The 18067-nt window shown below is 42.4% G+C and overlaps 1 protein-coding gene and 1 pseudogene across 2 annotated transcripts in view; one reads left to right on the top strand and one right to left on the bottom strand.

Moving 5' to 3' along the window:
* The window catches only part of TMEM255A (transmembrane protein 255A), a 52122-nt gene that overhangs the window by 26721 nt on the left and 7334 nt on the right, over positions 1–18067 (top strand). For both annotated transcript variants that reach the window (XM_054472216.2, XM_054472215.2), the window contains 2 exons: positions 6917–7079; positions 15594–15737. In XM_054472216.2, the coding sequence (XP_054328191.1) occupies positions 6917–7079; positions 15594–15737 (307 nt within the window). The remainder of the gene's footprint in view (positions 1–6916; positions 7080–15593; positions 15738–18067) is intronic.
* LOC129025408 (prefoldin subunit 4-like) lies at positions 10431–13212 on the bottom strand (annotated as a pseudogene).

Raw genomic sequence — 18067 nt, 5'->3', positions numbered from 1 at the left:
GGGTGGAGGTAGTTACAGAAGGTGTGGTAGGAGGTAAGACAGAGGTGTAGCCAGAGATCAGATGATAGAGAGCTCATTGGCCATAGGAATGACTTCAGACTTGACCCTGTAGGCAATTGGGGACCATTGAAGGGTACAGCATGGAAGATGGACTTGAGTGATTGAGGAATGGAGGCAGCTAGCCTAGATCAAGGTGCTCCAAGGAATGGAGCCTAGATCAAGGTGGAGACAATGCAAAGCAGGGAATCGTTTTAAGAGCAATTTAGAAGGTAGAATCAATAGGGATGTGTGAGTAGGTGATGTGGACAGTGAGTGAACACCTCTCCATGCAGGCTATGTCGACCAATGTTCCTCATGCACGTATTTCCTTCAGAATCTTAGTGAAGGCGAACTGAGGGCCACAGGAGGGAGGGAGTAAGGGGAGGAACCTGCAGAGTGGGGCTGGATGGAGCTAGATTCAGAGGCAGCAGGTGGATGCAGCCCCCTCATCACTTACATTCCCTACTGTTGGTATTTTGGGGTCAGTTACTCTGGTTTAAGGATTAAGACTTGCCAGACTAGAGTCAGGGAGGAGAAGGCAGAGACCATACACCAGCCCTTTACCTTCTTTGCTTGTGCCAGTCTTGTTTCATTGAAAGGTTTGGCAGTGGAGGAAGAGAAATTTACAGATTCAAAGGAGGTTTAGGGATTGTCTGGGGAGTTCAATTATTTATGTTGTAATAGTAACCATTACTTGTAAAGGACTTCCCTCCTTAGCAGCAATGATGGAGAGCTGGCTATAACTGTACTTCCTCAGCCCATCCTTACAAAAATGATCAAAGAAATGTAACATGGGTCCTAGGGGAATTGGGGTTATTCTACTATCTTTCCTCTTGCCTCCCCTCATTCTTCCTTCCCCGATCTGTCTTTCCCTTTGTTTTTATCTCCTCTCTCTTCTCTCTCTCCTCCTGCCATCCTTCTCCATTTTCCTTGGTGCTCTCCTCTCCTTTCCCATTTCATGGCCTCCTAGGGTGGTGCTGGGAGCTGGCCAGAACTGGGCCTGAGATCTCAAGGAAAGAGGAGGCCCACTGAGAGGGTTGAGAAGTGATTCCTTGCAGACACACCCTTCTCTCTGTGACAGTGTGTTTCTGAAAAAGGTTTGAATACACAAAATCCTACTTTAAATTCCATTTAGCTGAGCCCTCAGGTGAATTGTTTTTGACAGTGGAGGCTCAAGTCCATTCTATGTTCCTGTCAATCTGAACTTCATAAAAATTGACTTCCTTACTTTCTTAAAGCAAGTTATACCAGAATAGTCTTCAAGGAATTTTATGAGGAGCTGTGCTAAACTATGCACTCCCCAAGGGCAGGGAGCATGACTTAATCTTATCTATACTTCCCTGGCCCCAGCACAGGGCTGGGCATGAGTAAAGAGCTGATGAAAAGGGAGTGATATTTGTTGAAAAGGAACAAAAAGAAGAACTCCCTTTTCACTGGGGAAAATAAAATATTGGACTAGGCAACTGAGAGGGGTCATGGGAACAGTCCTACTAAAGATCTTCAAGCCTAGAAATGTCTTTCACCTACCTAGTGCCCCCAGACATCTCTCAAAGCCCTTTCGCAAGTCCATAGTGCTAAGATTCCAAGGGCAAAGCCACTAGAAAAGGACTTCTTTAGCTTTTCCTGAGGAAACAGTCCCACCAGGCCATAAACGCAGGCTGAGACTGAAGAGGCGAGGGTCCCACAATAGAGGAAAATGTTTTTTCTTGACCTGGGGCTTTTTCCACCCAGAGCCAAAGAGACCTAAACTCAAGGCCTAAATATAGCTAGGAATAAGCATTCTGAGGCTTGGAGACTTTAATTTTGCCAAATGTGTATTTGTTTTCCTCACACGAAGCCTATTTTTAATCAATTGCCAGCTCCTCCAGTCCATTTCCTGGAAAGGAGGCCAAGAAAAAAAAGTGGGAACAAAAACATCAGGCAGTCATTTGTACAGTGCTACAGAAACAGAGTGTCTACTGTCCCCTCGAACCCACAGGCCTTCTTTGACGTCAGGGGTGTTGAGGTTTTAATACCAAACATAGATTATTCTATTTAGCCTCATGCAGGAAGGTGGCTTTCTCTAGGACACAGCTCCTCAGCAGTTGCCTTTCAGAGTACTTCAGGCTTTCACCTACTCACTCATCTTTGGAAAGGTCAAGTCAATATCACTGGTTTTCAGAGTGTAACCTAAAGGAAATGAAGTGATTTGTGAACAGCATCAGCTGGTAATAAAATGAAAGAAGATAGCCTACTTCCATTCACTCTTTTCTTCGACAAACTTTTCTTGAGCTCCTACTATGTGCTAGGGGCTGTTCTAAAAGAATGGGCATCAATAAGACACAGCTTTGCTCTTAAGGAACTCAATTTGCCAGGGAGATTGCAGGGAAGGGGACTTAAACGTATATGCAGAATGCATGCAGCAGGAGAGAGACACATAGAGGCTGGCCATTGCCACTGCCTGTCCACCAAGAATTGGTGAGTGCTCCAGGCCCTTATGGAAGAGCAGAAGGATGCCCTCCTGCCTTATCTAAGATCTTCTGCTGCCTACTTTGTTAAGTAGGAGACTGAAACACAGAGAACTTATCCGTTTCTCTAGGTCCACTCAGAACGTTGAGAGCAAGGGGGTAAAAGCCCACATTGGGTAATCAATCTCATGATCAATACAGTGATTAATCTTTGCACTCAGTTACTCATTCACCGAGTATTTATTGATGACCTTTAATGTTTCTACCACTGTGCTAGGCAGTGAGAGAGACACAAAGGAATGTTAAGAGACAACCCTCGCCCTCAAGAGGTTGCGATTTTGACAGAAACATCATGTCGGCCTTGGCCTTGATTGTAACATTAGCACCAGTACAGTATTTAGCACTGATACGCTACCAATACATATTAGATTAAATAAATAACTGAATTATTGATATATACAAAGTGCCAAACTAAGAGGAATAGACTATAGGAGTCCAAGGAAAAAGCTAATGAATGGGTAGTGGCGTCTTTGAAGAAGGCACTATTGAAGCTTTGAGCAGTGACAGAGATTAGGATAGGCAGAGAACAGAAAGCAATACCTTCAATGCAAGGGGAGAAATCAGAGCAAAGGTTTGGAATTAGTACCCAGCATAGCCAGTGTGGGGCTTCTGTGGACTCCAGCCTGGCCGGAGTGTATACTCCATTTTGAGGCTGGACTTTGGCAGACTGAGGAATTTGAACACTCCCCTGAAGGTACTGGGGAGCCACAGAAGGGTTTTGATTAAGTGAATGACATATTTTTAAAAGTGTTTTAGGAAGAGTAATCAGGCAGCAGTAGGGTCTGGCAGGACAGCCTTACAGTGATGGAGGCATGATGATGGGAGCAGTGGGAATGCAAAAGGTGCAATTTCAGAGGAAGCTCTGCTCAGAGACTGAACCAAATGGAATCCTGAATCTCAAGCAGAAAAATACCACATTAAATTGCTAAACCCGAACCATATCTAAGAATTAGCTTTCTTTTCCTTCATGGTTCAGTGAAAAAAAAAATTTAAATGGCTGCTGGAACCACTCAAACTGAAACCAAGTATATATTATCTAAAATTATTGAATATTTTAAAACAAACTACTATCCTATTCCCATATTGTGGTTTGTGCCTACAAAGTCTTAATACTGGCCAGGCACAGTGGCTCACGGCTGTAATCCCAGGACTTTGGGAGCCTGAAATGGGAGGATAGATTGAGCCTAGGAGTTCGAGGCCAGCCTGGGCAACATGTCAAAACCGCATCTCTACAAAATTTAGCTGGGCATGGCGGTGTGAGCCTGCAGTCCCAGTTACTTGGGAGGCTGAGGTTGGAGGATCACTTGAGTCAAGGAGGTTGAGGCTGCAGTGAGCCATGACCATACCACTGCACTCCAGCCTGGGTGACAGAGCAAGAACCCATCAAAAAAAAAAAAAAAAAAAAGAAAAAAGAAAAGAGAAGAAAAGAAGGAAGGAAAAAAAAAAAAAAAGAAAAAACCCAACCAACCAACCAACCAAACAAAAAACAAAATAAAGTGTTAATACCTTTAAGAACAGGGCTCAAAGGTTTGAATTGTGTTGCCAGAGGCTGGCTCTTAGAAGGAACAAAATGTAGCTACATATTTTAGTGGGGGCTTTTATTATATGTTGGAGTACTGCTTTCATGCCTGCTGGCATTACATCCCCCAGGCTCAGAGAAGTTAAGTAAAGTAAGTAACCTAAGAGTAAGAAAGTAAGTTGCTAGAGTCAGCATCTAGTGACAGAGCATAGATGACAGAGCCAGGATTCAAACACAGTCTGACTTCAGAGTCAGCTATGGCATACTGCCTGCCGATATATACTACTAGTCCACCCTTGGTGTTTTAGGAGGCAGGCAAACATAATTTGGGGGATGTCAGAAGTTGACTCCCAAGCCACAAAGGTGCTCCTGCAGTTCCACACTCACCCATACACACAGGTCTGTCCTTTTCAGAGAATAGTCCTTGTACAGCTGTCCCTTTTTGGGGACAGTAAATAATCTATGCATCCTCCCTGCCCTATCCCCAGGGCCTAGTACAATGCCAGCTAATAGGAGACAATGTATGCTTATGCATGGGCTCTTGAGATATGCTCCTGAAAATACTGAAATCCAATTCAAACTCTGATTAATGGAAACTCCCTTAAAATTCCACTGTGGGCCAAGTGTGGTGGCTCACACCTGGAATCCCAGCACTTGGGGAGGCTGATGTGGGAGTATCACTTGATGCCAGGAGTTCAAGACCAGCCTGGCCAACATAGTAAGACTCTGTCTCTACAAAAAAATATTTTTTTAAAAAATTCCACTACGGAAGCTTACTATTAAAAACAGTGGGTCTCAAACATTGATGAGCTTGTTAACACAGATTCCTGACCCCATCGCCAGAGATTCTACCAGATTCAGTAGGACTGGGGCTGGGCCTAGGAATCTGCATGCTTAACCATCTCTCTTTCTCAAAGATACATGCACAGATACACGCAGAGACACCCACAGGCACACACAAATAACACACTGATACAAACAGGCAGGCACACATAGACACAAACACAGATGATTCTGATGAAGTCTGCCCTGTAACCACACTGACTTCACCTCCTTAGAGAAACACTGACTTTAAAAGAATCTGAAGATAAATTCACCTGTAAAGTTTAAGTCTTTTTATATGTGAATAATCCCTCTCTGATTCATTTTGGAGATCAACCTTTGATTGTTTTTCTGTTTTCTTTTTTGCATTCTTATAGCAGGGGAGTCACATGTAATAATCATCCTAATGCCAGGGCGTTTCGTTGTGACTTTAAGAACCACAGTGTTTTAGATTCGTGATGAACTCCAGTGGCCAAGTTGTAAACTAGTTTGTGACACCCAGGAGGACAGGAACTTTCATTTAATTAATTCCACAGGTATTTATGTAACACCAACTGTGTGTCAAGCACAGCAGTGAGCAAAATGAACCAGTTACTGCCCTCATGGAGCTCACGTTCAAGTTGGGGAGGCAGACAATAACGTAGTAGATACATCAGTAAGATATTTTCATATAGGAATGAATGCTACAGAGAAATTAGAAAAGGGTGATGTATTGCTTAGCTCGGGCTGCCATAACACCATACCATAGACCAGGTGGCTTAAACAATAGAAATGTACTTATTTCTCACAATTCTGGAGGCTGGAAGTCTAAGATCAGAGTGCCAACATGGTCGAGATCTGGTGAGGGCTCTCTACCTGGCTTGTGCCACTTCCCCTCTGTGCTCACAGTGACCTTTCCTTTCACATTCAAGTAGGGAGGGAGAGAAAGAAAGGCGGGGTCGGGGTGGGGGGCGGCGTGGAGTAGGGAAGTCAGGGGAGAAGGAGGGAAAAAGAGGAGGAGGAGGAGGAGAGCGAGATCTTCCTTTTCTTATAAAGCCACCAATCCTATCCGATTAGGACCCCACCCTTGTGGCCTCATTTAACTTTAATTATCTTCTAAAAGCCCTGTCTAAAAATACAGTCACATTGGGGGATAGGGCTTTAACACATGAATTTGGAGGGACAAAATTCATTCCATAGTGGATAATGTGATAGAGAGCGACAGGGCTGGGAAGGCAGGTCTTTGGACAGAGTGGTCAAGAAAGGCCTCCCCACGGAGGCGACTTTCAGGTTTTGTGTAGCAACTCAGCTTTAGCTCTTTACCAGAACACTGGTTTTTGTTTATTTGTTTGTTTTTTTTGTTTGTTTCGTTTTGAGAGGGCATACACTGAAGTCTTTGAAGCCTGAATTCAGGTCCCAGTTCTACCACTTATGACGGGCAAGTTCTTTAACTTCTCTGTGCTTCACTTTCTTCATCTGTAAAATGGGCATGATGATAGTCCCTATTTGATAGAATACTGTAAGGATTTGCAGAACTTTCTGCAATGATGGAAATGTTCTGTAATCTGCTCTGTCCAGTATAGTAAACACTAGCCACATGTGACTATTGAGCACTTGAAATGTGACTGGTGAGACTTACCAACTGAATTGTTTTTTTTACTTAATTTTACTTAATTTAAATTTAAATAGCCACATGTGGCTAGTAGCTACCACATTAAACAGCACAGATTCAATGAATTCACATATGTAAAATGCTTAGCATTGTGCCTGGTACATAGCAAGTGTCAATAAGTGCTATCTAGGATTAGTGTTAGTGATGGTTACAAGTATTTTTCTGGCAGGTAGGAGGTTTTTTTCGGGGAGTGGGGATAAACAATCACACTTTGATTTATTATAGTACATGGCTATGATGTCTGTCACTGTAGCTCCCCACCTGCCCACCTGTCTTTTCACTGAGCTGTATGGTAGCCCAATCCCAGGGTTGGGGAGGGGGCCGGGGAGGACAGCCTGCTCCCTGGAGACTGACTGGAGCATGCTTCTCCCTGTCCAGCCGAGTGGAGATCACTGGTGGGTACTACGAATACATCGATGTCAGCAGTTGCCAAGATATCATCCACCTCTACCACCTGCTCTGGTCTGCCACCATCCTCAACATCGTTGGCCTGTTCCTGGGCATCATCACTGCCGCTGTCCTTGGAGGCTTTAAGGACATGGTAAGGAAAGAATTTACTTTGCATTTCACAGTGGCCCCTGTTGGGCATAGGGGGAAGGCTAGGCAGTTGGGGGAAATGCAGACACATATTTTGAAGGGAAGAATCAGAAGCAATTGCTTCAAGGATGTAGCTGCCTTCAAATGTCTCAAGTTGAAGGAGCCAGGTAATGTCATCAGTCTGCAAATATTTCTTGTTATACACAAATTACCTGTGTTCTGCAGGCACCTTCTGGGGGTGGGTGGTGAAAGGAGGAAGGGGTGTTCTCAGTTCCCCTATTCGCACTGGTTATATAAACATAGTCTTTTATAGCCCCACCCTACACTTTTAGTAAAATTTTTTGGGAATAGTTTTCCCCTAACAAACTTTGGGAGAGATGGAAGGAAAGGTTATTTTAGCTATAGGTAGGATTAATGCTAGTCTTCCCCTCCCCAGGTATTTCATCCTGAAGTTTCTTCAGAAAGAGCATCTGGGCTCTTTTTTGTTTGCATTCGCAGAGCCAGCTGTAGGCTAAGTTGCTTGCCAGGTCTTGCCTTCAACTTGGACCTCAACCTCAGCCTCCCCACTTTCCATTCTTCCCTTCCAAATCTTTTCCATTTTTGTGTGCGTGTGTGCAAAAGCACAGCAGGACTCAGCATTCAGTAGGTACTCCATATAGTAGGCTTCTTTTTTTCCTTTCCTTCTAAGGCATTTCTAAGCATTTATTTGCTTATTTGATAAACCTAGATCTCTAATTATGGAGATAATAGCTTTGAGTTATGGTTATCAACCTGGCTTCATATAAGAATCACCTGCCCAGCATGGTGGCTCATGCTTGCAATCTCAGCCCTTCGGGAGGCCAAGACAGGAGGATTGACTAAGCCCAGGGATTTGAGACTAGGCTGAGCAACAGCCCCTGTCTCTATTAAGAAAAAACAACTTTTTTTAATTAGCTGGGTGTAGTGGCACATACCTGTAGTCCCAGCTACTTGGGAGGCTGAAATGGGAGGATCACTTGAGCCCAGGAGGTTGAGATTGCAGTAAGCCATGATTGTACCACTGCACTCCAGCCTGGGTGACAGAGTGAGACTCTGTCTCTAAAAAAAAAAATAAAAAATAAAATAAAAAAAAAAATGCTTGTGCTCCTTCTCTAAAGATTCTGATTTAATTGGTCTAAACTGAAGCCCAGGCATCAGGTTTTGTTTTTTGGTTTTTTGGTTTTTTTTTAAGCTCCCAGGTAATTCTGATCTGCAGCCATGATTGAATATCACTGCTTTAAATGAACGTCCCACATCTGTTTATGGAATTATTTTGTGCCTAAGAGGGACTTTCCTTTGACCCCAGAAATTAGCCCCTAGGCCCTTGGCTGTTTCTGTCAGATTTTGGGGTCCCTGAAAAACAGAAACCTGAAAGGCAGTTTGTAATTTGATTCTGGACTGTCAAAAGGATGAATGTTGGAAAGTGAAAGGTGGGGTAGGACAAGGGAAAAGAAAAAAACTCTGTCGTTTTGGATTGCAAGTCTCCAGCAGTACTGGGCTGACTGGAAGTATTAAGTGTTCCTGCTAGTGACTCTAAGTCAAAAGAAATCCTTTCTTGCCCATCTGCACTCTGTCTTTCTTCTTTCTCTCCCTCTCTCATCCGCACATTTCTCATCCCAGCTTCCCTCCCCGGACTCTGGAATGCCCAAGCACTAACAAGTAGGGGAAGCATCAACAAAGGTGGAGCCCCAGGAGGGAAAAGGATTTCCTGTAAATTTGGCCTTGAGGAAACTTTTAGGTTAGAGAGCTGCAAAAAAAAGCTGTTTCTGGGTTGGGGCTTCTTTGGAGAAAAGAATGCCCTTTGTTCTTGGAGACTTTCCCCAGGGGGCAGATGAAAGTACAGGTATTGTGTGGAATCTCAGCAGCTTTGGCTGGAAGAGAAGCTCCCAGGTTTGGCAAGTTGAGGAGATGGGACCTCAGGATGGGTGTTAAGAGTTCTCTAAATTGTCCCTAGAGCTTTCAGGCTTGGATGGCAGAGATACCTTGTTGCACAAATGGAGTAGGTGGTAGCTACTTGGTAGGCTCTGTGGGGTGCCTGTAAGCTTCCCCCTCTCCAATTTTACCCTACTGTGGGCGCTGAAACTGCCACCATGTTTTATTCCTTACTTTAAGATAAGCATTGTCCTTTTTCTCCTTGTCCACTTTCAAAATGCATGTATTAAACAAAGGAATAGGCTAGTAGGCCACAGAGGTGTTTATACTTTGAGTTACTAATCTCTCAGCGTGAAGGATTTGATAAGACCCTTTTCCATGGTGATGGAAAGAATTGGATTTTGAAGGCAAAGGGCATCTGAGGAAGACAGGGAGAGTGGCTAGATGGACACTTTCAAGAAATTTCTGGAAGTTGGAAAGAAGGGAGGAGTAGGAGGATGATATGCTAAGGGATACAACCCTGCCAAGCTTTTAGCCTTAGCTTTAGTCCCCTGTTTTCCCTCACTGTGCCCCTTTAAAAAAAATTGAGGTGGAAGTCACAAACATAAAATTGATCACTTCAAAGTGTACAATTCAGTGGCATTTAGTACACTCACAGTGTTGTGCAATCATCATTTCTGTCTAGTTCTAGAACTTTTTCATTACCTGAAACCTATACCCATTAAACAATCACTCCTTGTTGCCCCTTCCCTGAGCAACCCCTAATCTACTGTCTGTCCCTATGGATTTACCTATTATAGGTATTTTCTATAAATGGAATCATGCAATATTTGAACTTCTGGGTCTGGCTCCTTTCACTTATCATATTTTTTTGTTTTTAAGATTCATCTACCTTGTAGCATATATCAGTGCTTCATTTCTTTTTATGGCTGAATAATATTCCATTGTATGGATAGACCACATTTTGTTTAGTTTTTTATCCATCGATGTACATTTGGGTTGTTTTCACGTTTTAGCTACTGAGAATAGTGCTGCCATGAACAATCACGTACAAGTACTTGTTTGATTACCTGCTTCCAATTCTTTTTCCACCTATAGGTGGAATTGCTGGGTCATTTGGTAATTCTATGTTTAACTTTTTGAGGAGCTGCCAAACTGTTTTCCACGGCAGCTGTGTCATTTTACGTTCCTACCTGCAGTGTGTGAGGGTTCCAATTTCTTCACATCCTCACCAACGCTTTCTCAAAAAAATTATAAACATTCTAGTGGGCGCAAAGTTGTATCTTGTTGTGGTTTTGATTTGTACTTCCCTGCTGACCAGTGATGTTGGGCACTTTTTATATGTTTGTGTGCAATTTGTATGTATATCTTCTTTGGAGAAATATCTATCAAGTTTTTGCCCATTTTTTATTTTCCAAACAATATTCAAGATTGTTAAACAAAATTTTAAAGTATTATAAAATGTTTAATTTTCATCAGCTTCAAGGTTTATGTTACCCCCAAATTTTGTATATAACTGAAGTTTCAAATCTACTAACACTCACTGAATTGATACCACTCTGGATTCTAAGGCATCAGTTTCTTCTTACCAATTTTTCTTTGCTTCTTCTAACATTTCTTGTGTTTCATCTTGAGAATGGCTAATGAAAACATCACCAATTTGATAAGGTATCATTAAGCAGTCATCATCTGCAAGCATGATGCCATTGCAAACAACTTCTAAATTGTGGAGTTGTTTCCTTTTAACTTCTGTTTCTTCCTTCAGCTCTGTGATTCTACTCATATTCCTTGCAAATTTGTTTACCTAATGTTGATCTTCAAAAGTAGCATTGAAATTTTCTGCAGCCTGTAAACAACAGTACTAGTAGCACCTACCTGTGGACTTGTGAGGGCTGATGTGATAACCCAGGTAAAGTGCATGTATTAGTCCATTCTCACACTGCTATAAAGAACTGCCCGGCCAGGTGCAGTGGCTCACACCTGTAATCCCAGCCCTTTAGGAGGCCGAGGTGGGCAGATTACGAGGTCAGGAGTTTGAGACTAGCTTGGCCAACACGGTGAAATGCTGTCTCTACTAAAAATACAAAAATTAGCCGGGCATGGTGGTGCATGCCTGTAATCCCAGCTACTCGGGAGGCTGAGGCAGGAGAATCACTTGAACCTGGGAGGTGGAGGTTGCAGTGAGCTGAAATCATGCCATTGCACTCCAGCCTGGGCAATAGAGTGAGACTGCGTCTCAAAAAAAAAAAAAAAAAAAAAAAAAAAAAAAAAAAAAAAAAAAAGAACTGCCCAAGACTGGGTAATTTATAAAGAAGAGAGGTTTAATTGACTCAGCTCTGCATAACTGAGGAGGCCTCAGGAAACTTACAATCATGGCAGAAGGAGAAGCAGGCACATCTTTCATGGCAACAGGCGAGAGTGCATGTGAAGGAAGCAAAGGGGGAAGAGCCCCTTATAAAACCATCAGATCTCGTGAGAACTCACTCACTATCATCAGAACAGCAGCATGGGGGAACCATTCCCATGATCCAATCACCTCCCACCAGGTCTCTCCCTCAACACCTGGGGATTACAGGGATTACAGTTCAAGAGGAGATTTGGGTGGGGACACAAATCCAAACCGTATCAGTGCATCAAGTGCATAAAAGCCAACCTCAGTCAATGGGACCTTCAGTTTCCCACACCCTAAGGACAAGGCCTGGGCTGCAGTGTCCTCATGCTCCCCAGAGGCACCGTCAGTACTGAGAGAGGTGCCCAGAGCCCTCCATGGATTCCGGCCTGGGGACACCCTGCCTCAACAAGCCAGGTGACTAAGCAAATGCTCAGGGCCCTGGGTGCAGACAGGGCTCCCCACGGAGCAGCTGTAAGGGCTGGGGGCCTCAGTCTTGGGCCCCGCACTGAGCTTCAGAGCTGGGCACCCCCAGCATCCCACACCCTCCACTCCCCTGCTGTAGCTGAGACCTGGCCACTGACCAAGAATCCTGCCCATTTTTAAATCTGTTTTGTTGTTGTTGAGTTGTAAGAGTTCTTTATAAATAGCGGATACTAGACCATTATCAAATATGTGATTTGCAAGTACTTCCTCCCATGCTGTGAGTTGTCTTTTCACTTTGTTGATAATGGCCTTTGATGCACAAAAGTTTATAATTTTGGTGAAGTGTCATTTATCTATCTTTTGTTGCTTGTGCTTTTAGTGTTATATCTAAGAATCTATTGCCAAGCTCAAGGTCATGATTTCCACATTTTTGTCTAAGAATTTTATAGTTTTAGCTGTTACATTTAGGGCTTTGACACATTTTGATTTAATTTTTATATCTAGTATAAGTTAGGGGTTCAATTTCATTCTTTTTCATGTGGATATCCAGTTTTCCCAGCACATCTGTTGAATACACTGCTCTTTCCCTACTTTATGATCCTAGCTAGCAACCTTGTCAAAAATCAATTAACTGTAGATATATAGATTTGTTTCTGCGTTCTTAATTTCACTGTTATCTTTGATCTCCTGAGGAAAAAATGGGTTTGCTGATGGTCTGTCCTGATAGCGGCAATAATGGCCCCTAACCCTCTGCAAAGTGCTTTTGCAGTTAATCTTCACTATTACTACCTCATGAGGTAGGTATTACTGTCTCTGTTTAACAGGTGAGGAAACAGGCCAAGAGGGGTCAAGTGACTTGCCCAGAGCTGAGTAGCAGAACTGGGACTGGAGCCCAGATTTGTCAAATGCCAGAGCCTTTGCTCTTTCTATTCCATCCCAGCTGCCCCTGACTAACATTTGGGTAGCCTTTTCTGGTTCTATGAGTGTTTTAACAGATATTACCTCCTTTGTTTAGTTGATTTAATTAAAAAATTAAAAGCAAGTTGTTTCCACCTGTTAGGAGCTTCTTTCACAGTACGGAAGGAGAGCAAGGGAAGTACCCAGCATTATCAAATGTCAATCCTGGGAACTCTATCAAGGACCAGGGCAGAAAAAAAATGAAAGCAAAGATCTGGGGAGAAGATCTTTGATTCATGAGATTAGAGAACAGCAGTGGGGGCACAGATAAGGATACCAAGGAGGAATCATTGCCTAGATCACTCTATTAAAATAAGACCAAGGTGTAAAAAGTCCAGGAACATCATTCAGGTGAGCCTAAGTACAATCCTTAGCCTACATCCAAGTGTGGTTGGTGACTTGTGATGTGCCTCTCCCTGAGTAGAGTCCCCGGGGTCTGCAGGGAGGCCCAGGGGTGCTGGCTGATGAACGCCATTTCCAGAGAGTGAGGACAGGAGCCGAGGGCTGCGAGCTGGCAGCCTTCAATGGAATCAGCTAGGAACCACCATTTCCAAAGTTGTGGGATCCTGAAAGGAACCCTGACAAGAGGTGCTTGGTGAAAAAGATCTTAAAGAAATGTTTGAAGAAGTGTTTGTTGACCAAAGATATGAGGATTTGAGATGAATTTTTAAAAAGTGAATATATCTTTCCATTTTCTCCTAATTGGTATCGCTGGTTTAGAGTAAACTGGAGAGGGAAAAAAAGTAGCATTCTTTCCAAAGTCCACAATCATTGTCTCAGAATAGACTCAGTTTTGTCCAGGCAAGATTGCGTTCACCATTTGCTGTGCTACCTAGTAACCTTTTGTGTTACTGGAGCTCAGAATTCTACTGATCAATAATGGGGGGCAGGGCGGGCGTCTCACAACATAAACCCAAGAATTCTAACAGAAATACACATATACACACACACACACAAACACACACTCCTATACGTGCACACAAATAGAAACAGGGCCCAAATTTATTGTAAAATCAGATTTATTGATTTAAAATATAACCAGACCACTATTTTGGCCCATCTCTTTTGCCCCATCCCTGACTAAGTCTTCACTCCATTCCCCATTCCCTCTTCTTCCTTCTCTTGCTGGCTTGTCCATTTTCTCTATATCCTCTACCCCGACTGTCTTCTCTTCAGAAACTTTCCTATACCCATTTAATCTTACTCTCATGTTTCTTCTGTGTCGCCTTCTCTAAATAGTCAACTTCCTTTCAAATATTGTCTAGACCCTTGGCCTTGCTGAACACACAAAAACTTTTATATAGTTTACATTGCATGATTGTTTCTCCACAGTTAGGCTTAATTTATTTAGATAGAAGAGCTGGTTTCATTTTGCAAGAGCTGGAGGGTGTGTTTTTAATTGACAGAATGCCAAGGGAACATGATTTCTGGTACTTCCCCAGGGATAGAATTTCCTTTCAGAATTCTGGTGGAGAGGTAAGGGCATATCTGAGTAAATGTAAAGCAAGTGAGCCCTTGGAATGGTCAAGATCTCAGCCCTCTCTCACACATTAAAGAGGCTGACAAACATTTATCTGGCTGTCTGTGAGCTGCATTATGACTGAGGTTTGTAGCTCTTCAAACCTCCTAGAGATGTAAACAGTAACCCACTCCAAGGAAGAGAGCAACAGAACTGTGTTGAAACTTGCTGGAAGGGAGTTTCCCCCTGCCAACACCCTAACATGGTTGCCTTTGTGACTGCCAAAGCCTGCCTACACATTTTCATCACTTGAGAGGAAGCTTCTGCTTCTCTGTTAATGTGCTGTAGCTATGTTCCAGAAGGAAGACACATTGATTTTTCAGACAGCTCTCAATTATACACATGAATGGGGGAGGTATCAATGACATAGAAGATGGAAAAATCATTTACCCCACTCCTTGATCCATGTGGCACAAAGCACAGTCCTACTTGGGAACTAATGAGTAGTGGTAACTTCCTTTAGCAGTGCTTTGGCTCTGATGAGAGCAGGGCCTCCATTCTGGACAAGGTTAGCTTTAACCCTTGAAGGGCTACACACACCACCAGGTTGTGAAAAGGATATAAAATTATGTCTGCATCGTTTTATTTGAAAAAAGGGGGGGGGATCAATATATTCCTCTTGGTCTTTCATGGCTTCTGTGCACTGCTAGGATTTTGCCTCTACTCTACAGGGCTGATGAGAAATGAATAACCTTCTTGTCTTCAGGAGACCCCCTTAGCAAGGTTGGGATCTCTAAGAATCCTTACAACTTTTACAAATTCTTTGTGATTGAACACACTCTGTCACAGCAAGAACACTAGCTTGTTCGGCCTTGTCTATTTGATGTTTTGCATTTTGAGTCTTATTTTTTCTTTTTAATTCTTGTTTTTAAAAATCACACAAATGATTTCAACTTTTCTATAGGTTTAAATTTTTCAAGTTAAAAAGTTTGGGGAAAATGACACAATACAAATTCGTTGTAAACATTTTGACATATATAGTAGAAAGTTAAGAATCCCTATATACCTCCTAATTCTACTCCCCTCCCCAGAGATAAACCACAGTTAACAGCTTGCTATGCATCCTTCCAGGTTAATTTCTTTGCATTTACAAACATACATACATGTATAATTTTGGGGGTCTTTTTTTAAAACATAAATTGGGATCATGTTATATTAATATAACATAATGGCTTTTAAAACATAAAAATATATCCTGGACAACCTTCTCTAAATAGGTCCACATCATTGTTTATCAATAGCTGCATGGTATTCCATAGTATAGATGTACTAAGTTTATTTAACCATTCTCCTAGTGATGACTGTTTATGTTGTTTCTAATTTGTGTTTTTCTACAGAACCCAACTCTCCCAGCACTGAACTGTTCTGTTGAAAATACCCATCCAACAGTTTCTTACTATGCTCATCCCCAAGTGGCATCCTACAATACCTACTACCATAGCCCTCCTCACCTGCCACCATATTCTGCTTATGACTTTCAGGTATGTTTTGGAAGAAAAAAGAACTCTCTATTACCCTTGTTCTCACTCATGCTCTCTTGTTCTCTCCCTAAATTCAATTATGGAACCTTTCCATTGTCTGCATATGTATGAGGTAGCCATGCATCTCCCTAATGGCCAGCAGCCTGTGGGTGCTAGCTTAAGGACTATGTAGGCAGGCAATGATGGCAGAGATGGGCGGGTGGAAGCCGCCCAAGAGAAGAAACAGAGAGATGGAAGAAAAAGGGAGAGAGGGAGGTAGGATCAAGGTATCCCAAATTGCCTTAAACTACACTAAGGAGAAGATAAGCTAGTTGGGAAATGGCAGCTCATTAGTACGCTACCATGGACCCCTGTGCAACAGTGGCTTTTTCCATTCCTCTGATATGGGGAGAGGCCTAATCCCGCTCCTTAACACAAGGGCATTCTGAGCCACACAAAGGTTTGAATCAAACCTGTAATGAGGAAGAAGTCCCATTCTTTTTCTCCAGGCTTCCTAACTAGGACTACACAGAGCAATACACAGAGTATTTTTATAACACCCCTCCCCCTTTTGCCCTGTTATCACGTAGGTCAGAAATAGTGTTACCAAATTTGCACTTTCCTCTTTTCCTTTTGAACCGTGACTACTAGTAGAAAAACGAACCAAAAAAGGCACTTACTTAAAAGGAATTCATTGCATGCAGAACACTGAACTAGACACTTTAGGCAAACAAGTGAAATGGTCCTTTAGGTATGTATAATGATTATAAACCCTTGACAATAGAAGAGCAAGGTTACACTAAAATCTAGTTAATTCAAACTTTAGAGACCAAAGGAAATACCTTTTAAGGAAGGGAAACTCATAATAAATTTGCTTCTATTGATCAAGAGACCATGAATGTTCCATGGGGACATAAAAGTACGACTATCTGGGGGTACTTCCAATTAACCAGCCAGTTTGGCAATACAAAGCCCTTGGGCAACCTAATTTCAACTTCAGTTTGGCAAAATAATTGAAACTTAAAACTCTGATTAAGTTGAATAAAGTGTTGTTGTGTTTGGTTTAGATACCGTTCAGAGAGGTCTGTGGCTCTATAATGCAATAATAATACATATAGTGTGCACATGCACTTGTTCACTTGTATAAAATATAGTACTAGTTCAAAAACGTATCTGTTAACCCATTGATGCCAGAGGTTGCAGATTTTTTTGTGAAAAATCAGACCTTGGCGATGACCTTGAGCAGGAGGACATAAATAACTCCCACAAGCTTAGCGTTCCAATAATGGGACACTAGGCATAAATGGGTTAAAGCTTAGAAAATATAATGATAAAATTCGTTCTAAAGCCTACTGTGTACACAGGTAGACAACTCAGGTAACTTGTTACCCAAATAGGTAGTATAGACTGGAAAACAAAAATATGTTCAAGAAGGGCATAGATAATTTCAATAGTGACCGAGGCAACAAGGAATTCTTCAAGAGAATGCAAGGATGTTGAAGCTAAAACAAGGAAGGTCATCATTCTCTTGGGGTCCCTATAATAAAAAGTCATCCTTAAATAGAGGAGTCACACATGGGTCTAGCCCAAGAGGCCTCCTCTACTTTTATATCAAAGTAAATTACATTGATTTCAGGAATTTGCACTTTATAATGAACCCTTTAAGTAGGGACAATAATACATCTGGTGATGGTTACCACAAATTATAAGATAGGAAACCTCTCTTTTGGGTATGGAGCCATCATTCCTCATTCAAATCCTACCCCAGAAATGAAAGCAAGATTCAGAATGCCAACAGTGACTTGGATTGTTGGTTTCAGTTCAATCAATGTTTACTCTATGTTCCATGTGCCACGCATTGAGCCAGGAGCTGTGGAAATAGAAATTAAATGAGACAGGCCCTGCATTAGTCTAGGGACTTGGGAGTGGGGGGTCAGGGGACAGTAGTGGGGACAAAAAAGTAAAGAAAACATTACCCAGAATGCTATGGAAACAGCATAACTAACCCAGAAAAGGGATCCAGATTTAGCTACCTAGTCCAAACCTATACTATGGGCTTGTAGCAGGACTTTGGGGATTGTTAGAAGCCTCTCCTTTTTTTTTTTTTTTTTTTTGAGACAGAGTCTTGCCCTGTTGCCCAGGCTGGAGTGCAATGGCACAATCTTGGCTCACTGCAACCTCCACCTCCTGGGGTCAAGCGATTCTCCTGCCTCAGCCTCCTGAGTAGCTGGGATTACAGGTGTGTGCCACCACACCCGGCTATTTTTTTTTTTTTTTTTTTTTTGTATCTTTTGTAGAGACAGGGTTTCACCATGCTGGCCAGGCTGGTTTCAAACTCCTGACCTCGTGAT

Source organism: Pongo pygmaeus, chromosome X (genome assembly GCF_028885625.2).
Source record: "Pongo pygmaeus isolate AG05252 chromosome X, NHGRI_mPonPyg2-v2.0_pri, whole genome shotgun sequence".
NCBI classification, from domain to species: domain Eukaryota; kingdom Metazoa; phylum Chordata; class Mammalia; order Primates; family Hominidae; genus Pongo; species Pongo pygmaeus.
The sequence above is the reverse complement of the archived record's forward strand: the minus strand, read 5'-3'. Positions and strand labels throughout refer to the sequence as shown.